Source organism: Rhincodon typus, chromosome 10 (assembly GCF_021869965.1).
Source record: "Rhincodon typus isolate 14 chromosome 10, sRhiTyp1.1, whole genome shotgun sequence".
NCBI classification, from domain to species: domain Eukaryota; kingdom Metazoa; phylum Chordata; class Chondrichthyes; order Orectolobiformes; family Rhincodontidae; genus Rhincodon; species Rhincodon typus.
The window spans coordinates 43156799-43180473 of NC_063341.1; the positions used below are offsets into that span (position 1 = coordinate 43156799).

The 23675-nt window shown below is 39.3% G+C and overlaps 1 protein-coding gene across 1 annotated transcript in view; it reads right to left on the minus strand.

Moving 5' to 3' along the window:
- The window catches only part of LOC109914996 (FAS-associated factor 1-like), a 106586-nt gene extending 90132 nt beyond the window's left edge, over positions 1-16454 (minus strand). The window contains exons 1-2 of the mRNA XM_048602093.1: positions 16157-16454; positions 10639-10707 (exon numbers count right to left, since the gene is read on the minus strand). Of these exons, the coding sequence (XP_048458050.1) occupies positions 10639-10707; positions 16157-16198 (111 nt within the window). The 5' untranslated portion in view covers positions 16199-16454. The remainder of the gene's footprint in view (positions 1-10638; positions 10708-16156) is intronic.
- Positions 16455-23675: the final 7221 nt, after the last annotated feature.

Sequence of the window (23675 nt, forward strand, 5' to 3'; positions counted from 1 at the left end):
CTAAACTCCTTCTTAATTACCCTATCTATATGTGATGCATGTGGAACTGAAGGAAATTGTGAGTAGGAAAATTATATTAGGGAAACTGATGGGATTAAAGGCTAATAAATTTCCAGGGCCCAATATTCCACATCCCAGACAATTTAACTACATAAGATACAGTGGATACGTTGGTGGTCATCTTTAAAACTTCTACAGACTCTGAAATACTTCTTATGGATTGAGGAGTCGCTGATGTAACCCCACTATTTAAAAAACTTGACAGAAAGCAGCAAATTATAGACGTTAGTCTGTCGTTGGTAGTGGAGAAAATGTGAGAGTCCGTTATGTAAGATTGAATAGCAGAATACTTGGAAAATAATGCCAGGATCTGACAAAGTCAGCTTAGATTTATGAAATGCTTACAAATATAATGGAATTTTTCAAGGATATAACTAACATAGTTGATAAGGGGGAGCCAGAGGAAGTAGTTTACTTGGACTTTCAGAAGGCCTTCAATAAGGTGCAACACAGGAGATTAGTATGCAAAATTAAAGCATATGGAATTTATGGTAGTTTACTGACATGGACAGAGAACTGGTTGGCAGACAGGAAACAAACAGTAGGATTAACAGGACTTTTTTTCCCAAAAGACAGGCAGTGACTAGTAGTGCACTGCAGGGCTAAGTGCTTAGATCCCAGCTATTCACAATATACATTCATGATTTAGATGACAGGACTAAATATAATATCTCCAAGTTTGCAGATTGCACAAAGCTGGATTAGAAGAGTGAGCAGTGAGGGGGTTGCAAGGATGCTTCAGTGTGACTTGGACTGATTCCTGGGATGTCAGGAGTAACATATGATGACAGACCGAATTGGTGAGGACGACGTTCACTGCAGGTTTGGAAAATGAAAGGGATCTCAGAAACCCATAAAATTCTAACAGGTCAGACAGGGAAAAGGCAGGAACTATGTGCCCAATCACCAGGGGGTCCAGAACCAGGAGTCACAGATTACAGATATAAGATAGATCATTTAGGACTGAGCAGAGGAAAAATTTCTCCACCCATAGAGTAGCAAGCCTGTGGAATTCTTTGCCATATGATGCAGTTGAGGCTGAAACATTGAATGTTTTCAAGGAGTTAGTTATAGTTCTTTGGGCTAAAGGAATGAAATGTTATGACAAGAAAGCAAGAACAGGGTACTAAATTGGATGATCAGCCACAATCACATTAAATGCAGGAAGAGGTTCAAAGTGCTAAACGTCCTGGTCCTGTTTCTATTTTTTGCTGTTTGTATCTCCCCACGAATCTGCTTGCATACTATACATGTGACACACCTAAATTAGAAACAGAAGTAGATCCATTTGCCCTCAAGTGATCTGTGACCTAACTCAGCAGACCTGCCCCTGTTCATATCCCTCAATGACCCAATAGCTAAATTCGATTAACTGATCCAGCATCAATTGCTATTTGCAAAAGTGAGCTCCAAACTTCAAACAGCCTTTGCATTTAAAAGTACTTCCTAATTTCAACCAAAAGGTCTGGTTCTAATCTTTACACAATGCCTCATATTCGACTCCCCAAACAGAAATTTCTTTCTTTCTCCCTCACCATCTGCTCCCCTTACTATCTTGAAAGGTTTAATAATATCAGCCCTTAAACATCGAACTTCCAGGGAGTACAATTCTTGCTTGTGCAGTCCCTCCTCAGAAGTTAACCCTGGAATTGAAGATATCATTCTGGTAAATATGTTCATCTTTCTCCAATGCCAGCTAACATATGCTTCAGAGGGTGCGATATACTATAACTGCTCAAAGCATTCCAGAGAAGGACCAAACAGGGATTTGCATAACTGAAGCAGGAATTCCAGCTATGTGTCATCTATTCCTCCAGAAATGGCCATCATTCCAGAAAGTTTTCTAATTATTTTCTGTACCCATTCGTAACATCAATGATCTACAAACCCAACCTCATTTTGGATCTCACTGATTCTGGCAATTCATCACATGCAAGGCACACAGTTCTATTCTTTTGAGGTATATACATTTGCCTGCATTGAATTCCATTTGGTACAATTATGCCCATTCACTTCATCTATCAGCATCCTTTGTAATTTTGTGCTTCCACTTCCACTGCTTACTCTTGTCATTGTGTTGCTTCTGGCTTTGTCTGACTTATGTACGCACCCTCCATTGTTTTGACATGTGATGTAATGTGCAGTTTATTCTTGGTACATAGTTTCTTTCTGACTAGCACATGGGACTGTTATGTTTGCTATCCCATAGGCATTGTAGGTGATATCAGACCTATATGGTTTGCAAATATGAACTCTCAATCGGAAACAAGTTTGAACCTCTGAACATTTGGACATTCTGAGGAAGGGTCACCAGATCCAAAACATTAACTGTGATTTCTCTTCTCAGATGCTGCCAGACCTGCAGAGCTTTTCCAGCAACTTCCATTTTTGTTTCTGAACGAGTCTGGAACTGACATGCTCTTTGCATCCCCAAATGCCCACATATTTTCTCATATGGCATATGCACTACAAAGTGAGAGGTAGGTTGCTGCATTACATTTACCTCCTTCTGTTCTCCCTCAAACACAGTTCATTGTTCCATACTCACTTTCAAGGTGCCAGTTGTGGCATACAAGTCTGCTTTTGCTCATGCTGTCCACATTCATTTGGACTTGTGCGCACAGTTTTAGTCCCTTTTTATCAAACTTCCTCCATTCACAATCTGCTTCAATATAGTTTGATCCCAAATGTTTCCCCTCTCTAGTTCAAATGAACTTTGCCTAGTTGACTCATGCATGCTTCATTGGATTAAATACATGCCCGCTCCTAACCTTTGCAGCTGATGTGCATGACAGCACGAGCATTCATACACTCAACTTGGCAGTTCTAATAAATTTAACCTGCGCTTCAAAGTGAGTCACATTACACGAGGTCAACAGCATGTTCAGAGTTTCTGCAACGGCCTTTTACAGAAAAGAAATACTAGTTTACTCCTATGACATGGTGGTTGGGGAAACAAGCATTCTAGGTCTTGTGCTCTTTTTTAAGAAATTTACTTAAGTACACTCTAATCAATGCAGGTAATATGCTTCCCCCTTATAATTTGAACTCTCGTTCATGCTTTAACACTTTTTTGCCATATCTGTCACTGTTTCTCTCGTGCATTCATGAGTGACTTGCTTGTGTGTTTTACTTTCTTGTTGGGTATCATAGCCCCAACTGTCTTCCAAAAGACTCCACTGCAGCCAATGTTCATTTCAACAAAAACCATTTATTAACAGACAATTTACATAGCTAGAATTCTCCACGAGATTTCAGTGTCACCTCCATAATAACTCTCTCCAGACTCTCTCTACAGGTGTGGCCTTACACAATGATAGCTTCAACCTCATGCTCTTAACCCATTACTCCAAATCTCCCAAGTCTTCAGTCCCATTATTTACATTTCTCTCTCCCGAAGTCTTAAACATTACAAGGGTTTGTCTACAAAACAATTTTACAACTCTCCCTGGTCTTGTTCAAATGTTTTCCAAGGTTGGTAGTCTGGTACACAGTTTCTTTTATTAAGTGCAGAATGCATTTTCTTTTTGGGTATTGTTGAGCTTTCATTGGTCTCTGTTTTTCCAAAGTCACAGTCATATGTCATGTTTGCATTGGTTTTCTTTTCAAGGATAATAAGGCTCTTTGATTTCTCATGTATTGCTGAAAGAAAATATTTCAGTGAAACTATTCGTCTTGCACTCATCAGGACAATGTGAAAATCAACGTTCATACTGCGTGACAGGAAGGGACTGAACAGTTAGCAAGCAGACGGTGACTGGAAGAGGCTTTGGCGTGGAGAGTGTAACAAATAACAATACTGACAGTTAACTGCCAGACTTGATTTAAATTTTAAACCATGTGGTTAAGTATGTCAGGGATGTTGCTATCAAGCCAAAAGGATGTTCTATCATGCAACTGTCTAATGAAGTACAGTTTTCAGTGCCAATGGTACGTAGGCCATATGTCCCAAAGGCCAGTGGATCGTAATTAATGGCAGATCCTTTCAGCAGGTCACAACAAGAAAAGGACTGACCTAATCAGCATGTGCTTGCAAAACTCAACACAAAGATCCATTGTGAAATGAGATTCACTGAATAAACATTTCATAAATACTCCTGAATATGAGAAGGATTACATTAACAGCCAATTAAGGATTATCAGTTTGGCATGGAGTGTGGCATACATGCGTGTACCGGAAGCTACGTGAATAAACAAGGCCCTATTCTTTACAGGCCTGCACCCATTTCAACTCCAAATGGGTAACAGTAAATCACTTGTTTTGGCATTGGTTAATTTTAAAAGGGTAATCAAGAGTCAATTTGTCTGGTTTAACATTTAAATAAAGTCTGGCAGTTAGCTGTCAATCATCACTGATTGATACTTTCCACATAGCACTGCCTCAACTTCCCAATCTGCACTCCCCTGTCCTACCGTATGAACACTGGTTTGCCACTTGAATTAATGTTTTTGAGAATTGTCCTGCTGGGCATAAGATGAAAGGCTTTAACAATTTTTTTTAAAGTAAGTATTCAAGTTCTATACCACCAGATGACTGTTTCTCATAATACCTTGTGATGCTTCCTCGTAATATGATCTTAGTTATTACATTTCCTCAAACGTTCCTTCTTCTTGACGGTCTCGGATCCATAATCTTTCCTGTGGCTAAAGAACTGGTAACTGCCTCACTCAATAGCAGTTTCTAATTACCTTTTCTCTTTGGAGTGCTCGCTCTAATCTTAGTTTTCCATGGTAAAAAGGTTCTAGTTTATCAGTCAATAAATGGAAATCGAGTTCAGACCTTCAATTCATCACAATTCTGAAGATAATCTATTTTTGCAATGGTGATGATCTATAACTCAATAGAGCAAAATTAACACCATCTATTTTTAAGAAGATCTCATTTGTTATAAGGTTAATTATTACATGAATAAACCAATATTCTTTGCAAAAGAGCAATTTGGAGAATTTGCCAAATTGTGGTTGATAAGATACAACCATGCCAGGAATACTATGAATGAAACAGATCTGTTTTAATGATTTTATTCTCATGTCTGCTGCGATATTATAAATAGTAAATATTTTCCCTTTAAACTCAACAAGTTCATTCCTAACCTTTCAAAATGCTTCATGTTAATAGCACAAATTTGACATTGGATATGAACTCTTGAACTGACTGAATAATCCTTTGACATGGAGAAGACCAGTTCTGATAGTTTAGGTCCTACCAATCTTTCATTAAAGACAAACAAATCATCTGTAATCATAAAGATGTTTTCTGTTGCACAAGTATTATCTTAATACAAGGTTGTTGCAGATTTATACTGGTTATCAGCCTGGCAGCATTTCCTAATCTGAAGATATTCTTCATCTGTTTTGAGCTTCTCCAGTCTCTTCCAATTTGTTTCCTCTGATGTTGGCAAGTTTGTTACTGACGTCTATCCTTCTACTACTATAAACTCAAAAATCTTGCTTTTCAGCCTCTTCAGACAGCATTCTCGATAAAGTATCTGCCGTGATTTGACACTTCACTTGCATGTACTCCATGGTTGAATCCTAGCTCATCAAACATGGTCTGAAATGCTGAATTACAGATGGCAGCTTCAAAATTTCCTTCGTGCTAGTAAGAAAAAACAATGGTGTGTGATCTGTTATAACATTAAACCTTGGCCGCCGCCCCTCATCCCAAAAATACTCAGAACTTCCCACAAACCTGTCTTGCCACTAAGACTTCTTTTTCTATCGTGGCATATCTTTTCCCTGTTTTTGTTAAGAAACTTCTAGCATAATTTACTGGCCTATGCTTCCATCTTCCTGGACCTGCAGCAATAATGCCATCCATGGATGACAGACACCAAATTAAGAAGCAGAATCTCAACTCTTTACATTATTACCTCAGACACATGCAAATTGGTATTGGGTAAATCAGATTAGAGGGATGAACACAAAGCTCAAAGCCCAATGTGGGAGAAATGGGTTCCTGTTCCTGGGGCACTGATACCAGGACTGGGGAAGATAGGATCTATATCAATGGGAGGTTCTCCATTTGAACCAGGCTGGGATTGGTATTTTTGCTAACCACATAACGAAGCAAGGAAGACTTTAAACTGAATAATGGTGCACAAGCAATCAATTTTGAGTGGATGGGGTAAATCTAAGTTTACAGTCAAGGGCAAAGAGCAAGGTATTAAAACAGGTAGGAAGGGATAGAGAGTATAATTCTAAGAATCAGCAAACATATAACACTAGAATTTACAAAGCAAAAAAAGTCTATAACTAAGGCTCAGAATCTGACTGCCTTCAGCATCTGAAACAAAACAGATGAACAAGAGTACAGCAAAAATGAATAAGTACAATCTGGTAGCATTACAGAGACATGTTTGCAAGATGACATGGATTCGGACTTAAATCTTGAAAGGTTATTTAGGAATAACAAGGAAAGTAGAAAAAAGAGGGAGTGGTATTCTGTTAGTTCAGGATGGTATTAGCACAACAGAGAAGAATTATCCAAGTTCAGGAAACCAGAATGTGGAAATAGTTTGGGTGGAGATGAGAGAGAGAAAAGGCAAGAAGTCACTTGTGACAGTGGTATAGAGGCCCCCTCACAGTGGGAAAGAGCATAAAAGGAATAAGTACTGAGAACTTGTTTGAAAGGCATGGTGATAATCATGGGAGATTTGAATCTACACACAAATAGGAAAAGCCAGATGAGTACAAGTAACCTAGGTGAGAAGCTCATAGAATGTTTTCAGGATAATTTCGGAGAACACTATGGTCTGGAGTTGAACAGAGAGCAGGCTATATTAGATCAATTACTGTGCAACAGAATAGATTATTTAAATAATGATCCCACAGTGAAAACATTCCTAAGTAGCAGTGACCGTAATATGCGTGAATTTTACATTCAATCTGATGGAGAAAGAAGTGGATCCAGGACTGGTATTTTCAATTTAAATAATGTCATTTATGACAGCATGAAATCAAAGTTGTCTAGAGTGAATTAGCAAATTAGGTTGAAGGATGGGTCAACAGTGATGCAGTGGTAGACATTTATTGGGGATATTTCAAAATATACAAAATAGATACATCCTAACAATAAAAAAAACTTACAAGCGACAGACCACCATTCATGGTTAGCTAGTATGGTATCCAACTTCAGGGCATAAACTTTCCAAAGGCAAGTGGCAAGTCAGAAAAATAAACAACCAAAAAAACCAATAAATGCGGCAAAATTAGAGAAGCCAGAAATATTAACAAAATGAGCACTGGTCCTATAGAAAGTCAGACTGGGGAATTAATAGTGGAAATTTAAAATATAACAGGTGAATCAAACAGGTATTATCATAGAATCCCTACAGCATGGAAGCAAGCCATTCAGTCCATACCAATCCTCTGAATAGCATCCCACCCTGAACCACCCCTACCCCCATAACCCTACATTTCCCATGGCTAATCCACCTAGCTGACATATCCTTGGACATTGTAGGCAATTCAGCATGGCCAATCGACGTAACCTGCGCATCTTTGGAATGTAGGTAGAAACCAGAGCACCAGGAGGAACTCCACACAAGGCTGGAACCAAATCCAGGTCCCTGGCACTGTGAGACAGCAGTGCTAACCACTGAGCCACTGTGCTGCCCCTAGAGTCTACCCAACAAAGAACACAAGCAAAAATCCCAAAAGCAGCAATAAATCTGGAAATGCAAGGGAGGGAGGAACTCAGGAAAACCACAGACCACATAACAGTACAAAGTAAATGATTCAAGTTGTGGGCTGATCCAGAAATGGGGTCACTATTTCAAACTCAGGAGTCATCCATTTGAAACAGAGATTAGCATTTTTTTTTCCCTTTTCAGAGGGTCCTGGTATTTTGGAACTCTCTTCCTGAAAAGATGGTGTAAGCAGAGTCCTTGAAGACGTTTAAAGGTATAAACAGGTAACCTCTTAACCCCTTGACAAAAACTATCAGTGGTTGGTAGGCAGGCACATGGATTTAAGGTTACAATATTATAGGGTCATAGGTCATATTCAAGGACTCTGCTTCCACCACATTTTCAGGAGGATTTCCAAAGACTCACAGCCTTTTGAAAGATAAAAAACAAATCCCTCCAATTTAGTCCAGGAACTGATAGTTTACACATTATATTCTTGAATAGCACAGCCAGCTCAATGGGGCTAAATGTCCTAACCATGGTTTGTATCCACAGGCATTGTGATGCTAACTGCAAGTTGTAATGTCATAGTACTACAGAGGGGTTCAACGAGCTGGATGGCCAATTTGTGATGCAAAGTGATTCCAACAGCATGGGTTCAATTCCTGCACTAGCTGAGGTTACCATGAAGGACTCCCTTTCTCAACTTCTCCCATCAACTGAAGTGTGGTGACCGTTAAGTTAAAACACCACCATCATCACTCTCTCATGGGAACAGCCCTATGGTCAGGTAGGAATATGGCAACTTGACCTTTAATACCACAGAAGTTAACAATTTAATCTTCAAACAAATTTTCTATTGGCATTCCAGCACCACACTATTGGCCTTGTCTCAATAGCTCTCTCTCTCTCTCTCAACAGTCCATTAATTACTGATAGATTCTTTTTTAATGAATTCCCCCACTAGGTGAACCATCCCTCGGAATCGTTGTCACACTTGTTCCAGAGTTGCAGAAGTTCTCCAATTACCTTTGTTTTGAGGATCAGTCATTATTCCTGTGGTTTGCACTATGTGATCTCAAATTTGATCATTCGCTTTAGAAATTAACACTCATTATTTCGTGTTAGGCCTACATCCGACATCCTCCTTAACTCAACAATCATGCTCCTCCCTTGCAAAATCATGCATAAAATTATTATTCATATAGTTAGGCACTGTCCTCTGGATTATTTCCGATACAGATGCTAAATCAGAGTTGTCTGCTGAAGCAATAATAATCGAAAATGGTTGTTGGCATGCTTTGCTTCAGCATGCTTTATGAATTTGGGTCTACAAATTGCCCAGACTCACTTCTTACATTGTGCCTCAGACTCTCTCTGCAAAATTTGACCATATTCTGATTCCGAATCTCAGTGTGCTTTACAAACTGTGCTCCCTCCACAAGGAGTAAATCCTTCTTTACTTGCATTAAATTAGATATTACTTCCTCTAGTTCATCTTATGCAGTGCAATATGCACAATTTTACTGCTGAAATCAATGGACTCCCCTGGTCTCTGCTTCTTCGTTAACTTTAGCACATTCAATGATCAGGTTCTTACTGATATCAAACCTTGCCAAGGCTTCAGAACTTCCTTTTTAAGATGATTAAATGATCATCCAGCCCTTGCCTGGTTAGCATCTATGACGATTCCAGTGGCATAGGGTAAAGTATTGACTTGATTTTTCTGGTCTTTTTGTGTAACCTCAAGACTGTTTGAAACTTGCTGGAAAACTTCCTCCAGTTATGTCACTCCCAGCCCCCTTCGGTGCACACTATCAGCAGCCCCTCCACCTCAAACGCCTTCCCATACCCTACATTTAGCAGCTCCTCCTCTACATCAGCCGTCCAGCAGCCACTGTTCCCAGCCCTAAATCCCTTTCTCACTTTTACACAGCAGATCCTATTCCAAATCCCTGCTCTGGCTCCTAGTGCATTAGAGGTAACAGCGGTCAAAGGGAGGTGACATTTGTAAACAAAAAAAATTAAAAAAGGACAGGATTCTTATCTAAAATTGAAATCCTGTCAAATAGCAAAGATGTCTTATCACTGGATTTATGCAGAGTTATACATAAGCTCAAGTTCGTGAGGATGCAAGTAATGTTTCCTTTAGTTGTTTTGCTGTGTGCAGACTTCCAAGGGTCCACGCATGGCATCGGCTTCCGAAGTGGAAGCCACTCATCAACATATCTATTGAGGCACAACTACACAGTTTAAAGGGAACGTGGGATACAAAATGATCCAGGACAGTTTTGCAAGAGTTGTATCTGGAGGTAACAAAGCTCTGGACAAGATTTTTAAGCAACAGATGGGTTGAGTCAGGTCAATTTATGAAGGTCATTGGTAATGGAAAGGATTATAATGTCAGAAGATCAGCTAGGGTTACACATGAATCTGAAATTACAAACACTCTGGTTCAGCCACAGTCAATAATCAGAAAGGGGGATAGAATCAGCAGTTAGGTAATGAATGAAATGGCAGTGACCAAAGATAATTACTTCAGTAGTTATTATTTATTACTTAACTGGAAGAAACGTTTGTACACCAAATACTGGCTGTTAGTTGACAGTGTAAGAAATTAAATATAATAGACAGGTTGAGATAACTGTGGTGAGAGTGAGCTGGGTATTGTGCATTCAGATGATGTCATAAACAGTCACAGACAAGAAATGGAATGGATACAGATTTATAAAAAAAATTACTTACACTGTGCCAACAGATATTTCTACATGTCACGCTACAGCAACAATCCAATCTTACCATAATTCAGCAGGTCTGCATTCTTCAGAATTTAATTGCATAGTAAATTAAACTTCAAAGTAGTATTTCATAAATTTTGTAAAGGACTCCTAAAAATACTTTACGGTTCAAAATTATTCATTTCTCAAATGCCACACCAGGAACTTACCACTAAATCCCAATTATTCTGCTCGAGCAATGTAATAGCTTCATCAATATTTTCAATTCCAGTGCATGCCTGAAGAGGATGGAAAGTAATGTTTTAAAAGACAAACATTTGTAAGTTTCTCAGGTATAGCAAGTGTAATATTGTACAGTGAAAAGTTATTTGTTTTACCGATTTACACCATTGACCATGATGCATATTTTGAATCATTAAATTTAAAAAGGTGTCGCGGAACAAAGTGCATGAGCTGGAAGACAAAATTGGTAGTGTTGAGAAAATATTTGTTGTTTGAGCTCTTGGCTAAGCTCCAGAGAGGGTTAACATTACATATCTATGTAACAACTGCATGCACACAAAATGTTTATTATTCTTGTGTGGGGAGAGAAGTGGAGAACAGTGATGGTGTATAAACAAATAGTTCACTTGTCAAAATTTAAAATTTAAGGCAATAAAGTCCAATATTATGCAACATAACACTTCCTCATGATTTAACCAGATGTAACTGTTGCTTTTACATATCATGTTTTATATTGTTCTGTATACATTTGAGACAACCAAATAAAATGGGAAATCTATTTATAATCTGTGAAACCCAATGAACTTAGCTGTGTAATTCAATGGTGAAAGCATCAAAACTCCAACAATCAACATTTAATAAAAAAAAAATGACTATTCAATCAAAAATCCAACAATCAACCCAAGCCTGTTTTACCTTATAAAACACAAGAGTACCCTCTAATTAGTTCTATGTAATGCTAGTGGATGCTTACAATTGTCATTTTATTTATTTCCGAACAGGGCTATGGTAAAGCAATCCCCGACTCACACCACAAATTCTGGAATACCTGCACAATTAAAACAGAACTGAAGATACTCAGTTATTGTCCATCAGTACTCCTGATGGCGTATTATATTACAGGCAAAACTACCTTGCCATTTTGAAAGCATTTATCATCCATCTCAGCATCAGCAATACTGGAGATAAATCACGCATCCACATATTTTATAGCTTCAGGACAAAATTGGCAATGCAGATTGTCTCCCAAATATACAAATGGCCAAATTCACTGATCCCACTTAGAACAGGAAGGTGGTGCTATCGAACACCACAGCAATCCTAAACTGGAATACAATAGTGAGAAAATCAAACCTGGGAGCCAATCTGTATGCAGCTATGCAAAGAGTTGCAATGCTTAATAATGTTCTGTAGTGTAATCTTGGTACTACTCCATACAAATCAGGAGAAAAAAAAAAGTTTAGCTGGCATCATGTTCCTTTGTTATTTATCCAAGCACAGTTTCAGTATCACCTTGGACAGGCTTCTCCGCCCGCTCCATTACCTATGGATGCCCTCGTAGATCTATCCCTAACACTGTTCCATTCCCCAGCTGCATGCTGCCCCTCAGCAACATGTAAACAGTTTTCACAACTTTACTTGAAACATTAGGTTAAGACGACATCCAGATTTACCTCACCATCACACCTTGACTCCGCCAGTGTCAATCAATTATCAAAATAATTGAACAGCATTCAGTACAGTGTAAGCCAAAATTTCCTCTAATACTAGCAACACTTTAGTCATTGTTTTCACTCACACAACAAACTCCATTCCCTAGCCACAGACTACATTCCCCTCACTGACAACCTGAGGATGAACCAGACTAATTACAACTCAGTCTCACATTTGGACGTGACACAGGTTTCCCACTACATATCCACTCCTCACTTCTCCAACACTGCTCAATGAAGTCCTTGGTTCAACCCAAAGATTTAATCTCTATTAACAGTGTATTGTTGTATTTCTCCGAATAACAGCAAATTTCTGAAACCAAAATCCAAAGACTTAACCATCTTTTGAGATTGCTTGAATCTAACACCCATCACTTTTCTAGGGGACAGTAGCTACCAGTAAATGTCACTGAACTAGTAATCCAGAGGTCCAAGCTAATTCTCTGAAGACACGGATTCAAATTCCACCATGGCAGCAGACAGAATTTAAATTTGATGAGTTATTCTGGAATTGCAAACCAGTCTCAGTAATGGTGACCATGAAACTACCATCAAATGTCATTATAAAATCCATCCAGCTCACTGATGTTTCTTGGAAGAAAAACTGTCATCTTCACTTGGGCTGGGCATACAGAAATATGCTGACTCAACTGCCCTCTGAAGTGGTCTGGCAAGTCACTCAGTTGAAGGACTGTTAAGGAGGGGCAACTAATGCTGGTTTTGCTGCTGATACCCACAGTAAGATAATTATTTCTTTTTCCATGAAAAAGACAAATGACTCATTTTTCATTATGGTTTAAAAGTGACTAAGAAATATATTTGCCATATATAAATTCACATGGAATACACTACATTGACAAGGTAATGTCTAACTTACACCAAAAGGAATCTAGTACAACACATCAAGCAATATCAGCTTTCCAATCTTAAAATCAGCTCAGAGCATGAATCCAAAAAGTTGACACAGCAAGTAAAACGTAAGAATATGGAAATAAAACAGCAAAATCTGAAGAAACTCAGCATGTCTGGCAGCATCTGTGGAGAGAGGAACAGGATTAACATTCGGAGTCCAGTATGACTCTTCTTCAGAATGGTTCTGTTTGTCTCTCCACAGAGGCTGCCAGACATGAGTTCTTGAATTGCTCCAGCACTTCATGTTTTTATAAAATAAGACAGGAAGCTTTCCTTTGTATAATGTAGTCTAGAATATAAAAACAGGGAGGTTATGCTCAACCTTTACAAAACACAGGCGAGACATCAACTAGAATGCAGTCTACAAATCTGACCACAATTTAGAGAGAGAGAATGAGGCCTTGAAGGATATCAGGCAGGTTTAACAACTGAAATGCTCTGTGCTATGAATCAAGCTATGTCAAGACCACGCAGAAAATGGGAATAATTCTCAGAGCAGAAAAAAAATGGGAGACCTAACAAATACTTACAATCGTAAAACAGTTCTGCTACAGAAGTAGGGAGAAGTGGTTTCCTGTGGCACGTAGGTTGGTAACCACAGGCCACACATTTAAAACACTGACAAGAGAACTAGAAGGGAAACTGAGTTTTCCCCCCATAAAGGGTTATTAAGATCTGAAATGCAATTCCAAGGGGATGGTGCTCGCAGGTTCCATAGGAAGTTTCAAAAGGGAATATACTTTAACAGGACCAAAATGCAGGGTTTTGGGACTAAGTACAGGTGGTTCTGTTTCAGTTGCCTAGACATGAAGCTCTGAAGTTCCCGCTCCAAACATCTGCAACTCCCTAATTCATTTTCCTTCTTTAAAAAGTAAAATCCTCAAAATTGTTGGTCATTAGCTCTAATATCCCCTGATATTGATCTGTCATTTCGCTTTCCAATGCCCAAGATGCTCTGGGACATCTCGGTACAGGAAAAAAACCACAAGCACATGCTGATTTAAATGTCAAAGATCAGGCACAAATAGGACAGGTCTAACACCCGCAATATGTGCAACAGTATTGAATAATCGTATTCCTTTTACCATGCCCTCTCCATTCTATTGTTTACAAGCACCAATCTGGGCCCCTCTTTCTTATGCCATTTCCCTCCCCTTCCCACTTCCCTGCGTCTTAACACACTGTTGCCACTGGTTCCAGAATTCCAGCTGCTTTGTCTGAATTTCTGACCTGCTCGTCACCAGCATACTGGTATCCTGTCTTACCAGGAATTTTACTTGCGTAAATCAAGAATTAAACATCAGGGGACCTTCCAAGTCTGCAAGCCCAAGGATCAGTTAATTCTCGTATAGCTGATAAATTTAATCAACATGAACCCACTGATGATACTTACTTGCTCTGCAAAAGCATTATATACCTCCATATTTTTAGGTAGGTAAAACTAAATTACTCAATAATAAAACTCAAAAAAGGTTCAGCAGAGACATCCACCCACTCACCTCGAGGGCAAAAGCTGGCTTGATACTACGTAACTACAAGGATAACCAAATTGATTACAGACTACTGTCAAAAATGCTTTGAAGTTGAGGACTAGGAGAATTTCCTCTTCTCTTGTACATCTGGTGGAGCACTTTTATTTTCAACTGGTTTGCCCCTACCCTCCCACCTCATTATCAATATCAGAGACATCATGGTTTTGGAGGCCACCACTTGGTTCAAGAGTCCATGACAGCTCTCTATATCACAATTCAGTCAGTCCCATTCCCTGCTCTATCCCTATAGTCCTGCAAATTTATTCCCCTCAAGTACCTATTCAAGTTTCTTTTGAAATTATTAATGATCCACAATTCCATCACCTTCAAAAGCATCAAGTTTCAGATCACCAATACTTGCTGATTTTTAGAAAAAAGGAAATTTCTCACATCTCTCTGCATTTCTTGTCTCAAACTTATATCGATCTCCTCACGTACCTTCAGATATTAGGGACTGCTCATCCCATAAATCAAAGAAAATGGCTGGCACAGATATAATAGACCAACTGGCTTTCTCTTGTACTGGAAAAGTATTTGGCTCTATAATTGACTGACGAAAAAAAGTTACAACTTGTGAAGAAAAGCTGACCATTTGACATTTCACATTCCTTCCAAAACATTAAAGACTTTTCTATCTGAACATGAACATTCACTGATATCACAAATGATGATTTTAAAGAATCAGTAAATCATCAGGTCCAGAAGTACAAGTTATTCACCACTTCATTTGATGCAGGTCACCAATTCACTTTCTGCTCTACATCACCAGTGTTCTCATTTAACAGTTTGTCAAGTATTTAACATTAAAACAGCAGGCATATTAATACTTTATCCCACAGCCTAAATGGTAACATACCTGAATAGATTATTGATTTTGTGATGTGCAACAATTTAGGTTTCAATAAGCTGTTACGTATTTGCTAAAAAAAATGAGCCTATAAGTGGTTTAGATAATAAAACACTAATACATAATAAATCAAGCATAAAACACAGCAAATTTGCCCAAACCATTTGATATGGAATACAAATGCCACTGAAGCTTTCAAGATGGAGGTAGACTTAGCTCATAGGGCTAAAGGGTCACTGGACCCAAAACATGAACTCTGATTTCACCCCACAGATGCTGCCCGATCTGCTGAGCTTATCCAGCAACTTCTGTTTTTGCTTCTGACTTCCAGCGTCCGCAGTTCTTTGGGTTTTTATTTGGTACATTTTATGATTGCTGGAGTTGTTGCTTTCAGTTAATAAATTGTGTGAATTATAAGTAAGAAACAAAGAGTCAGATTCCTTCAAATAAATTAGATTCTTCCACCAAACCCTAGCATTCAAAAATATAACATGTTAAACGTAACTTTTTTTAAATAAATACATATAGCAAAGGATAAAATCAGCTACATCGTCCTATCCTATATTTAACACCCGCAACATGTGGTCAATTATTTACATGACAACCAGATAACTGGTTCACCATTGCCACCATTTAAAATAAAACAAAAGGTAAATGTTCTTGTTCATCCATAGTTCGTTAGACAAGACATGGAAAAAATCTCTGTAAACATCGAATGCACCTGAAAATCGGCAAGAATCATCTCTCGGTCCATGGCCGCCATTCTGCTGCTTTTTTCAATTATGTCCGGCTGTTCAGGACAGACACAGGGAGAGAGGGAGTTCACCTCTCAACAACTTTTCCCTCGTCGGCAACAATCAAAAATACCACTATTTAATGAGCCTTCTCAGCTCTGGACTAAACACTAACTACCGTCTAAAACAACATAATTGAAAATTTTGCCCTACTATTATTCTAAAGGAAATAAGACAATACCCTCGACCCCTGGAAAGAATGAGCGCTTCCACATCACTTTACGGCAACGTCGTTCTCTAATTTTGCTTGTCACGCTGTCGTGAAGAGAAATAAACATCGTCTTTACGGCCGCGTTTGCACGTGACGCAGCTGTCAACTGGTCTCGCAGCCGAGCAGTTTGAGAGGGAGAGGGAACTTTCTCTCTACCAGAACAGAGCAATCTCAACACCCCCGTCCCAGTCCCAGAACAGAGCAATCTCAACACCCCCCTCCCAGTCCCAGAACAGAGCAATCTCAACCCCCACCCCAAACACGGAGCATAGCAATCTCAACCAGCACCCCCAATCGCAGAACATGTGTACCTGATGAAGGGGCTCTGCTCCGAAAGCTTGTGACATCAAATAAACCTGTTGGATTATAACCTAGTGTCATATGATTTTTGACTTTGCCCCTCTCTCCCAGACCGGAGCAATCCCTCCACCAGAATAGAGCTACCTCCTCTGCCAACACAGCAACACTATCCCTCTCCCAGAACAAAGAAAACACCCACACCTCCCAGCATAGAGCAGTCCCCGCCACCATCCCAGGACAGATCAATCCCTTCTCTCAGCATACAGTAATCCCGCCTTCTCTCCCAGCAATCTTCTCCATAGCAGAGGGCAATCCCTTCTCCCAGCACAGAACAATCTCCTCTCCCAGCACAGAGCAATCGCCTCTCCTCTCCCAGCACAGAACAATCTCCACCGTTCCCAACACAGAGCAAGCCCCCTTGTCCCAGCACAGACCCCATTTGCCACCAGCATAGAGTAACAGCTACCCCCCCAACACAGGATAACCATCCCACTCCAAGAACAGAGCCATTCCCCATCTCCCTACACTGAGCAAACTACCCACCCCCAAGCACAGAGCAATTTCTCCTGAATTTCCTGTACCAAAGCAGGAGTTCTGGGCATTTCGCCCTGTTCCCTATCCTAGCACAGGTTGTAGAGTGATTGCTCCACCACTGTCTCTACCAGCGTAGAGATATAAGCAAAAATTGGATAGGTTTGGGTTATTCTCCGTGGAACAAAGGAGGCTGAGGAGAATTTGATTGAGATATACAAAATTTTGAGACACTGGGATAGATTAAATGTGAAGAGTGTATTTACCTTGGCTGAGTGGTCACTGACAGGGATATAGATTTCATAGTTTAGAAGGCTAGCAGACAAGATGTTGGAAAATGGGTATAGGTTGGATGCCTTGTTTTTGGCCAATGTAGATATGATGGATTAAGTGGCCTCTTTGTGTGCTGTACATTTTCTATGATTCTAAACCCTCCTCCATTCTCTCTACCAGTGCAGACCTATCCTTCTGCCATACAACTTTACACAACCCCACTCTTCTCCAACCCTTCTCTCCCTCGTTAATAGTTTCACTGAGGGACAAAAAGAACAAAAGTGAAGTACAGCATAGGAACAGGTCCTCCTGTCCTCCAAGCCTGTGCCAATCATCATGCCCTAACCAATTTAAAAAACAAACCTTCTGCCCTTATTCAGTCTCTATCCCTCCATTCCCTCCCTATTCATGTAACCATCCAGATACCTCTTAAATGTCACCAAAGTTGCAGCTTCCACCACCTCTTCTAGCAGTGCATTCCAGGCTCCTACCACTATCTGCGTGAAAAACTTACCTCACACATCTCCCTTAAACTTTTCCCCTCTCACCTTGAACCTGTGTCCCCTTGTAATTGAAACTTCAACCCTGGGAAAAAGCCTCTGACTATCCACCCTATCTATGCCTCTCATAATTTTGTAGACCTCTGTGCCGCTGTCTTTCCAGTGAAAACAATCCTAGTCTTTTTAACCTTTCCCGATAGCCAATGCCCTCAAGATCGGGCAACATCCTGGTGAACTTTCTCTGCACTGTCTCCAAAGTTTCCATGTCCTTCTGGTAGTGTGGTGACCAAAACTGCACACAATACTCTAAATGCAGCCCTACAAGGGTTTTATATAGCTGCAACATGTTTTGCCAACTCTTGTACTCCAAGACTTGGCCAATGAAGGCAAGCATGCCAAATGCCTTCTTAATCACCTTGGCCACCTGTGTTGCCACTTTTAGGGAACTGTGGACCTGCATGCCTAGATCCATTTATATGTTAATGTTCCTAAGGGTTCTGCCATTTACAATATAATTCACACCTGAATTTGATCCTCCAAAATGCATCAACTCACATTCGTCTAGATTAAACTCTATCTGCCATTTCTGTGCCCGAGTCACCAATCTATCTATATCCTGTTGTATCCTTTCACAATTGTCGGCACTACAAGCAACTCCACCAATCTTTGTGTCATCAGCAAACTTACTAAGCAGACCACCCACATTTTCCTCCAGATCATTTATATATACTACAAACAACAGAGGACCTAAGACTGATCCCTGTGGAACACCACTAGTTACCAGTCTCCATTCTGAAAAACATCCTTCCACCACTACCCTTTGTCTTCTATGACCAAGCCAGTTTAGTATCCATCTAGCCAGCCCACACCAAATCCTATGTGATTTTGGTTTTTGTACCAATCTGCCATGTGGGACTTTATCAAATGCCTTATTAAAATTTATATAAACTTCATCCACAGCCCTTCCCTCATCAACTATCTTTGTCATCTCTTCAAAACATTCAATCAGGTTGGTGAAACATGACCTTCCCCATACAAAACCATGCTGCCTTTCACTAACTAGTCCATTTTCTTCCAAACATGCAAATATTTTGTCCCTCTGTATCTTCTCCAAGAGCTTCCTCACAACAGACATCAGGCCCACTGGCCTATAATTTCCTGGATTATCCCTGCTTCCTTTCTTAAATAAGGGAAACACATTGACTAATCTCCAGTCCTCTGGAACCTTGCCTGTGGACAAAGAGGATGTAAAGATGTAATGCACCAGCTATTTCTTCTGTTGCCTTGTGCAGTTACCTGGGATAGATCCCATCTGGCCCTGGGGACTTGTCGACCTCAATGCAATTTGGGATACCCGAGACTTCCTCCTTCAATATATTGACATTCTCTAGAGTATTCACACATTTATCCCTGATATCAAAATCAGTCATGTCTTTCTCCTTGTTAATATTGATACAAAATACTCATTAAGGGTCTCACCCACTTCATGTGCCTCCACGCATAACTTCCCTCCTTTGTCCTTGAGTGGCCCTACTCTTTCCCTCACTACCCTCTTTCTTCTAATATATGCATAAAAAGCCTTGGCATTCTCCTTGACCCTGTTTGCTACAAACATTTCACGGTCCCTTTTAGCCTTCCTAATTCCACGTTTAAGTTCCTTCCCAATTTTTCTATTCTCCGCAAAGGCTTAGTCAGTTTGTAACTCCCCAGACCTATCGTATGCTTCCTTTTTCTTTTTGACTAAGCTTACAATTTCCCTTGTCATCCATGGTTCCTGAATCCTGCCTTTCCTATTCTTTATTTTTGAAGATACATGCATGTCCCGTACTTTAATCAACTGGTCTTTAAAAGCATCCCATATGCCGGATGTAGATTTGCCCTCAAGTAACTGCTCCCAATCCACATTCCCCAGTTCTTGTCTAATTTGGATGTAATTGGCACTTGCCCAATTAAGCACCCTCACCCAAGGGCCACTCTTGTCCTTGCCCATGACTACTCAAAATCTTATGGAGTTATGGTCACTAAGCCCAAAATGCTCTCCTGCTGAAACATTGATCTCCTGTCCTGGCTCATTTCCTAATACCAAGTCTAGTATGGCCTCATCTCTGGTTGAATTGTCAACTTACCATCTCAAAAAGCCCTCCTGGACACATCTAAAACATTGATCTCCATCCGAGCCCCTGGTTCTAAGGGAGTCCCAGTCAATAAGAGGAAAGTTGAAGTCATCCACCATAACTACCCTGTTTTTTTCACACCTTTCCAGTATCTGACCACATATCTGCTCCTCTGTCCCCAGTGGGCTGTTGGGAGGTATATAGAAAGCTCACAACATTGTGATAGAGGTGTAAAAATCATTATTACTTTTCATTGTACTTTGTCTTGAAATATATAACATTTACTTGTTCTAGTCAATCTGTTTGCAATTATGACAAAAGTGGATTTTGCTTAGTATGAAATTGATGGCTGTATCAATTTTTGCCTTAAATTGTCTTTCCTTGCATATTCCATAATAGAGCATTGTATTTTATCATAAAAGATGCAAATTATTATCAGCTGACTCAGCACATTATATAACTCTTCTCTGAACTTGAAGTGATATTAAAGGTGGCAAATTATTTTCATAGTTTAATTATCCGTAATACTCATGATGAAAGAGATACTATTCTGTAAGCAAATTTTTTGGCATTTTATTAGTTCTATATAGTCATTTCTGCACTGAAAAACTAAGAATTATGACACAAACAATCCAAAAAATTGAATAATAATCATGTTAATCTCAAGGAATTAACAAGAGATATAAAAAAAAATAGTTCTTGCATATTCAATTTCTCATTAACATTTTCTATTAAGAAAATTAGTCTTGGAGTCAAGCTGACAAAGTTGAAAATTGTTTTCAACTTCCATTCAGTAAACTATTATGCATTAGATGTTCCAACTTTCCAAACACAGTACCAATCCTAGTGCAGCAAAATACCCAGTCCTCTGCCTAATGACCTCTGGATGGCACTATAACTTTAACTATCAAAATAAACTACAAGTTTGGCAACAACTTTCCAGATTGCCCTGAATCTAGTTAAAAAAAATTTAATAAAATGGATTTGAAAATGTAAGCTCTAAACCGAGGTGGTTATGCCTTTAAGAGTTCTTGTTAAAATAATGGATCTTAACATTTTAATCATAAAGTTTAGTGAGCAATATTTTATGATATTTCATTACTTTATATTAGACTTCTCACCACCTCCCCCTTCTTCCTGATTTTAATGTAATAATGGACAAAGAACTAAAACATTTTTAGGAACGTGGAAAATATATGAACTCCAACAAGCAAATCAAAACCATTAAATACTTTTTTGCCCTATCTCATCAGTTGAGCAAATTTTTGTTCAATTTTGTCAATACTCTTTAAAATATTCGAAGTCTTTTCACCAAGTTCTTTTACAAATTGCTCAGCTGTATCTTGGAATTCTGATGCCAAGAACACATGTGTTGTATTCCTCTGCACCATTCAAGGATAATACTGCAGACCCATAGAGCTTTTAATTGCATGGAAAAAGATCCTGCAGACCATTGTGACCATGCCAGTCATCAAGCATCTAACTATTCTAATCCCATTTTCCTGTTCACAGGATCTGCTGAGATAATTCTTGTCCTGATCAGAACACTGCTTCTCAATTTTCCTTCTGCAGATGCTTACACTAGTTTGCAGGAGATACAGGGTGATTGGTTCACACTTACAAAAGGTCTCTGACTTTTTAGTTATCTTACAGAAAATGCTGAAGGAAAATCAAACCAGTTTTAATCAAGTTTACAGTGGCTTTCAATGCAGAGAACAGAAGAAGATCCTGAACTTGTGGAGACCTGATGGCTTCTCACTAAGTTGTTCACTGCCCTAAGCTGTTCAGTTACATGAGATCTAATTGCATATTGTTCACAGGAAGAATGCCTTTGCCATCCATACCCGTTCACTAGTTCACAGATCAATCAGCCATTTGTTACCACTGGCTTCAGCTCATCTGCAGTTTTTCCTACCATTGCTTGTACGAGTAGCAGTGTAAGCAGTGCTTACAGTGAGTGTCAAGTTACTGCTTTCAAAAGATGCAATAATCCTTCAGCAATCCTTGGTTTTTAAAACAGTTCTTTTCCATTTCAGTCTGCAGTCAAAAATACAAGAAAATTAAAGACATGTTCTTTAAATTATGATTAGGTGATGGCAAGTGGGAGTCAGAAGACCAGCAAAATGCCCAAAGCTCTGTTTCAAGGATATTCTGAAACCCCTGACCTGAAAGCCGTGGAGATCAATTTTTGATTCTGGGAGACAACACCTGATGACAGAAGAAGATAGTGACATCACCTGTGAGGTAGCATACATTATCAAGCAATCAGTGGCTACAACATCTTTACAATTTATGCACAAAAAGTACTTAGTTTTTAAAGCGCCTTAATTATTAACATGATGAATGTTAGCTGATAGTATTTGTTCAGTTACAAAAGTTAAAGGATAAAGTTTTAGTGAACTGTGACATAATGCACTTCTGATGATCCTGCCAGTGTTAATACAACAAGATATGGGCAGGAGCCCAGCTGGCTAGATTCCATGATGACAAACACAGTTTGTACAAAGTAAACAATCATCAAGTTATAGATCCACAAACTTATGTCAATAACTAATAAGTTATTCTACTTCTAAAAATATAGTTGTAAATTTAAGATAAGGTAGTCACAAGTGCAATATTACTTAGAGGAGCAGACAGGTGTTTCTGCAGCCATGGACATGACTCCAGGATGGTACATTGCCTCCCTAGTGCCAGGGTCAAGGATGTCTAGAGTAGTGCAGGACATTGTTAGTCCTCACTTTTACTGTTGTGACTAGATGGAAGGATGCACGAAGCTACTACTTTCGCTCTAGCCAAATCCTTCCTCAGAAGTAGGACAACTCCATCCATCAGCAAACAGCAGACAACCCTTTCAGTTACCATTCCAGACATGAGGTTACACTCTAGATAAAACCAATACAAAGGTATAGGTATATACTCCCCACCAACATTTATTTACTAAAACCTCGGCATTTAAAGTGCACTCTGGTGAAAGTTGTGCCATTCCCCAGCAATAGAGCGTGGGTGGCTCCTATATTCCTTTGTACAACTACAGGTTTATCTTGTTCATTTGAGGAATAAGGAGTTACTTTTCCTTTTAGTAAAAACTCCTCATAACTCTCAGGCATCTTGCCCATTTTTCCAACACTCCGAACAGCCTTTTTTATTTATTTGACAGCTGCAGTCAGAGCCACAACTAGGTCTGTTAGTCTCTCAGTCAAGGTTCCTTATTTTGCATTGATGTTGTATATCCCTGTATACCCCATTGGTTTACCCTACAATTAATAGCAATCTGCACAAAGGTGTCCCACCCTGTATCAATTATCTGGAATCACGTGGTTTCCAAGAAAAGCCTTGTTGAAAAAAAGTTCCCCTGCTTTTTCATTGATGTCTTAAAAAATATTCCGGTATCTCCCAATCTTTCAATCCCAAGTGCATAAAAATGATTAAATATTGAGCCATGATGACAACATATTTGAGGGAAGATAGTAGGAACTGCCGATGCTGGAGAATCTGAGATAACAAGGTGTAGAGTTGG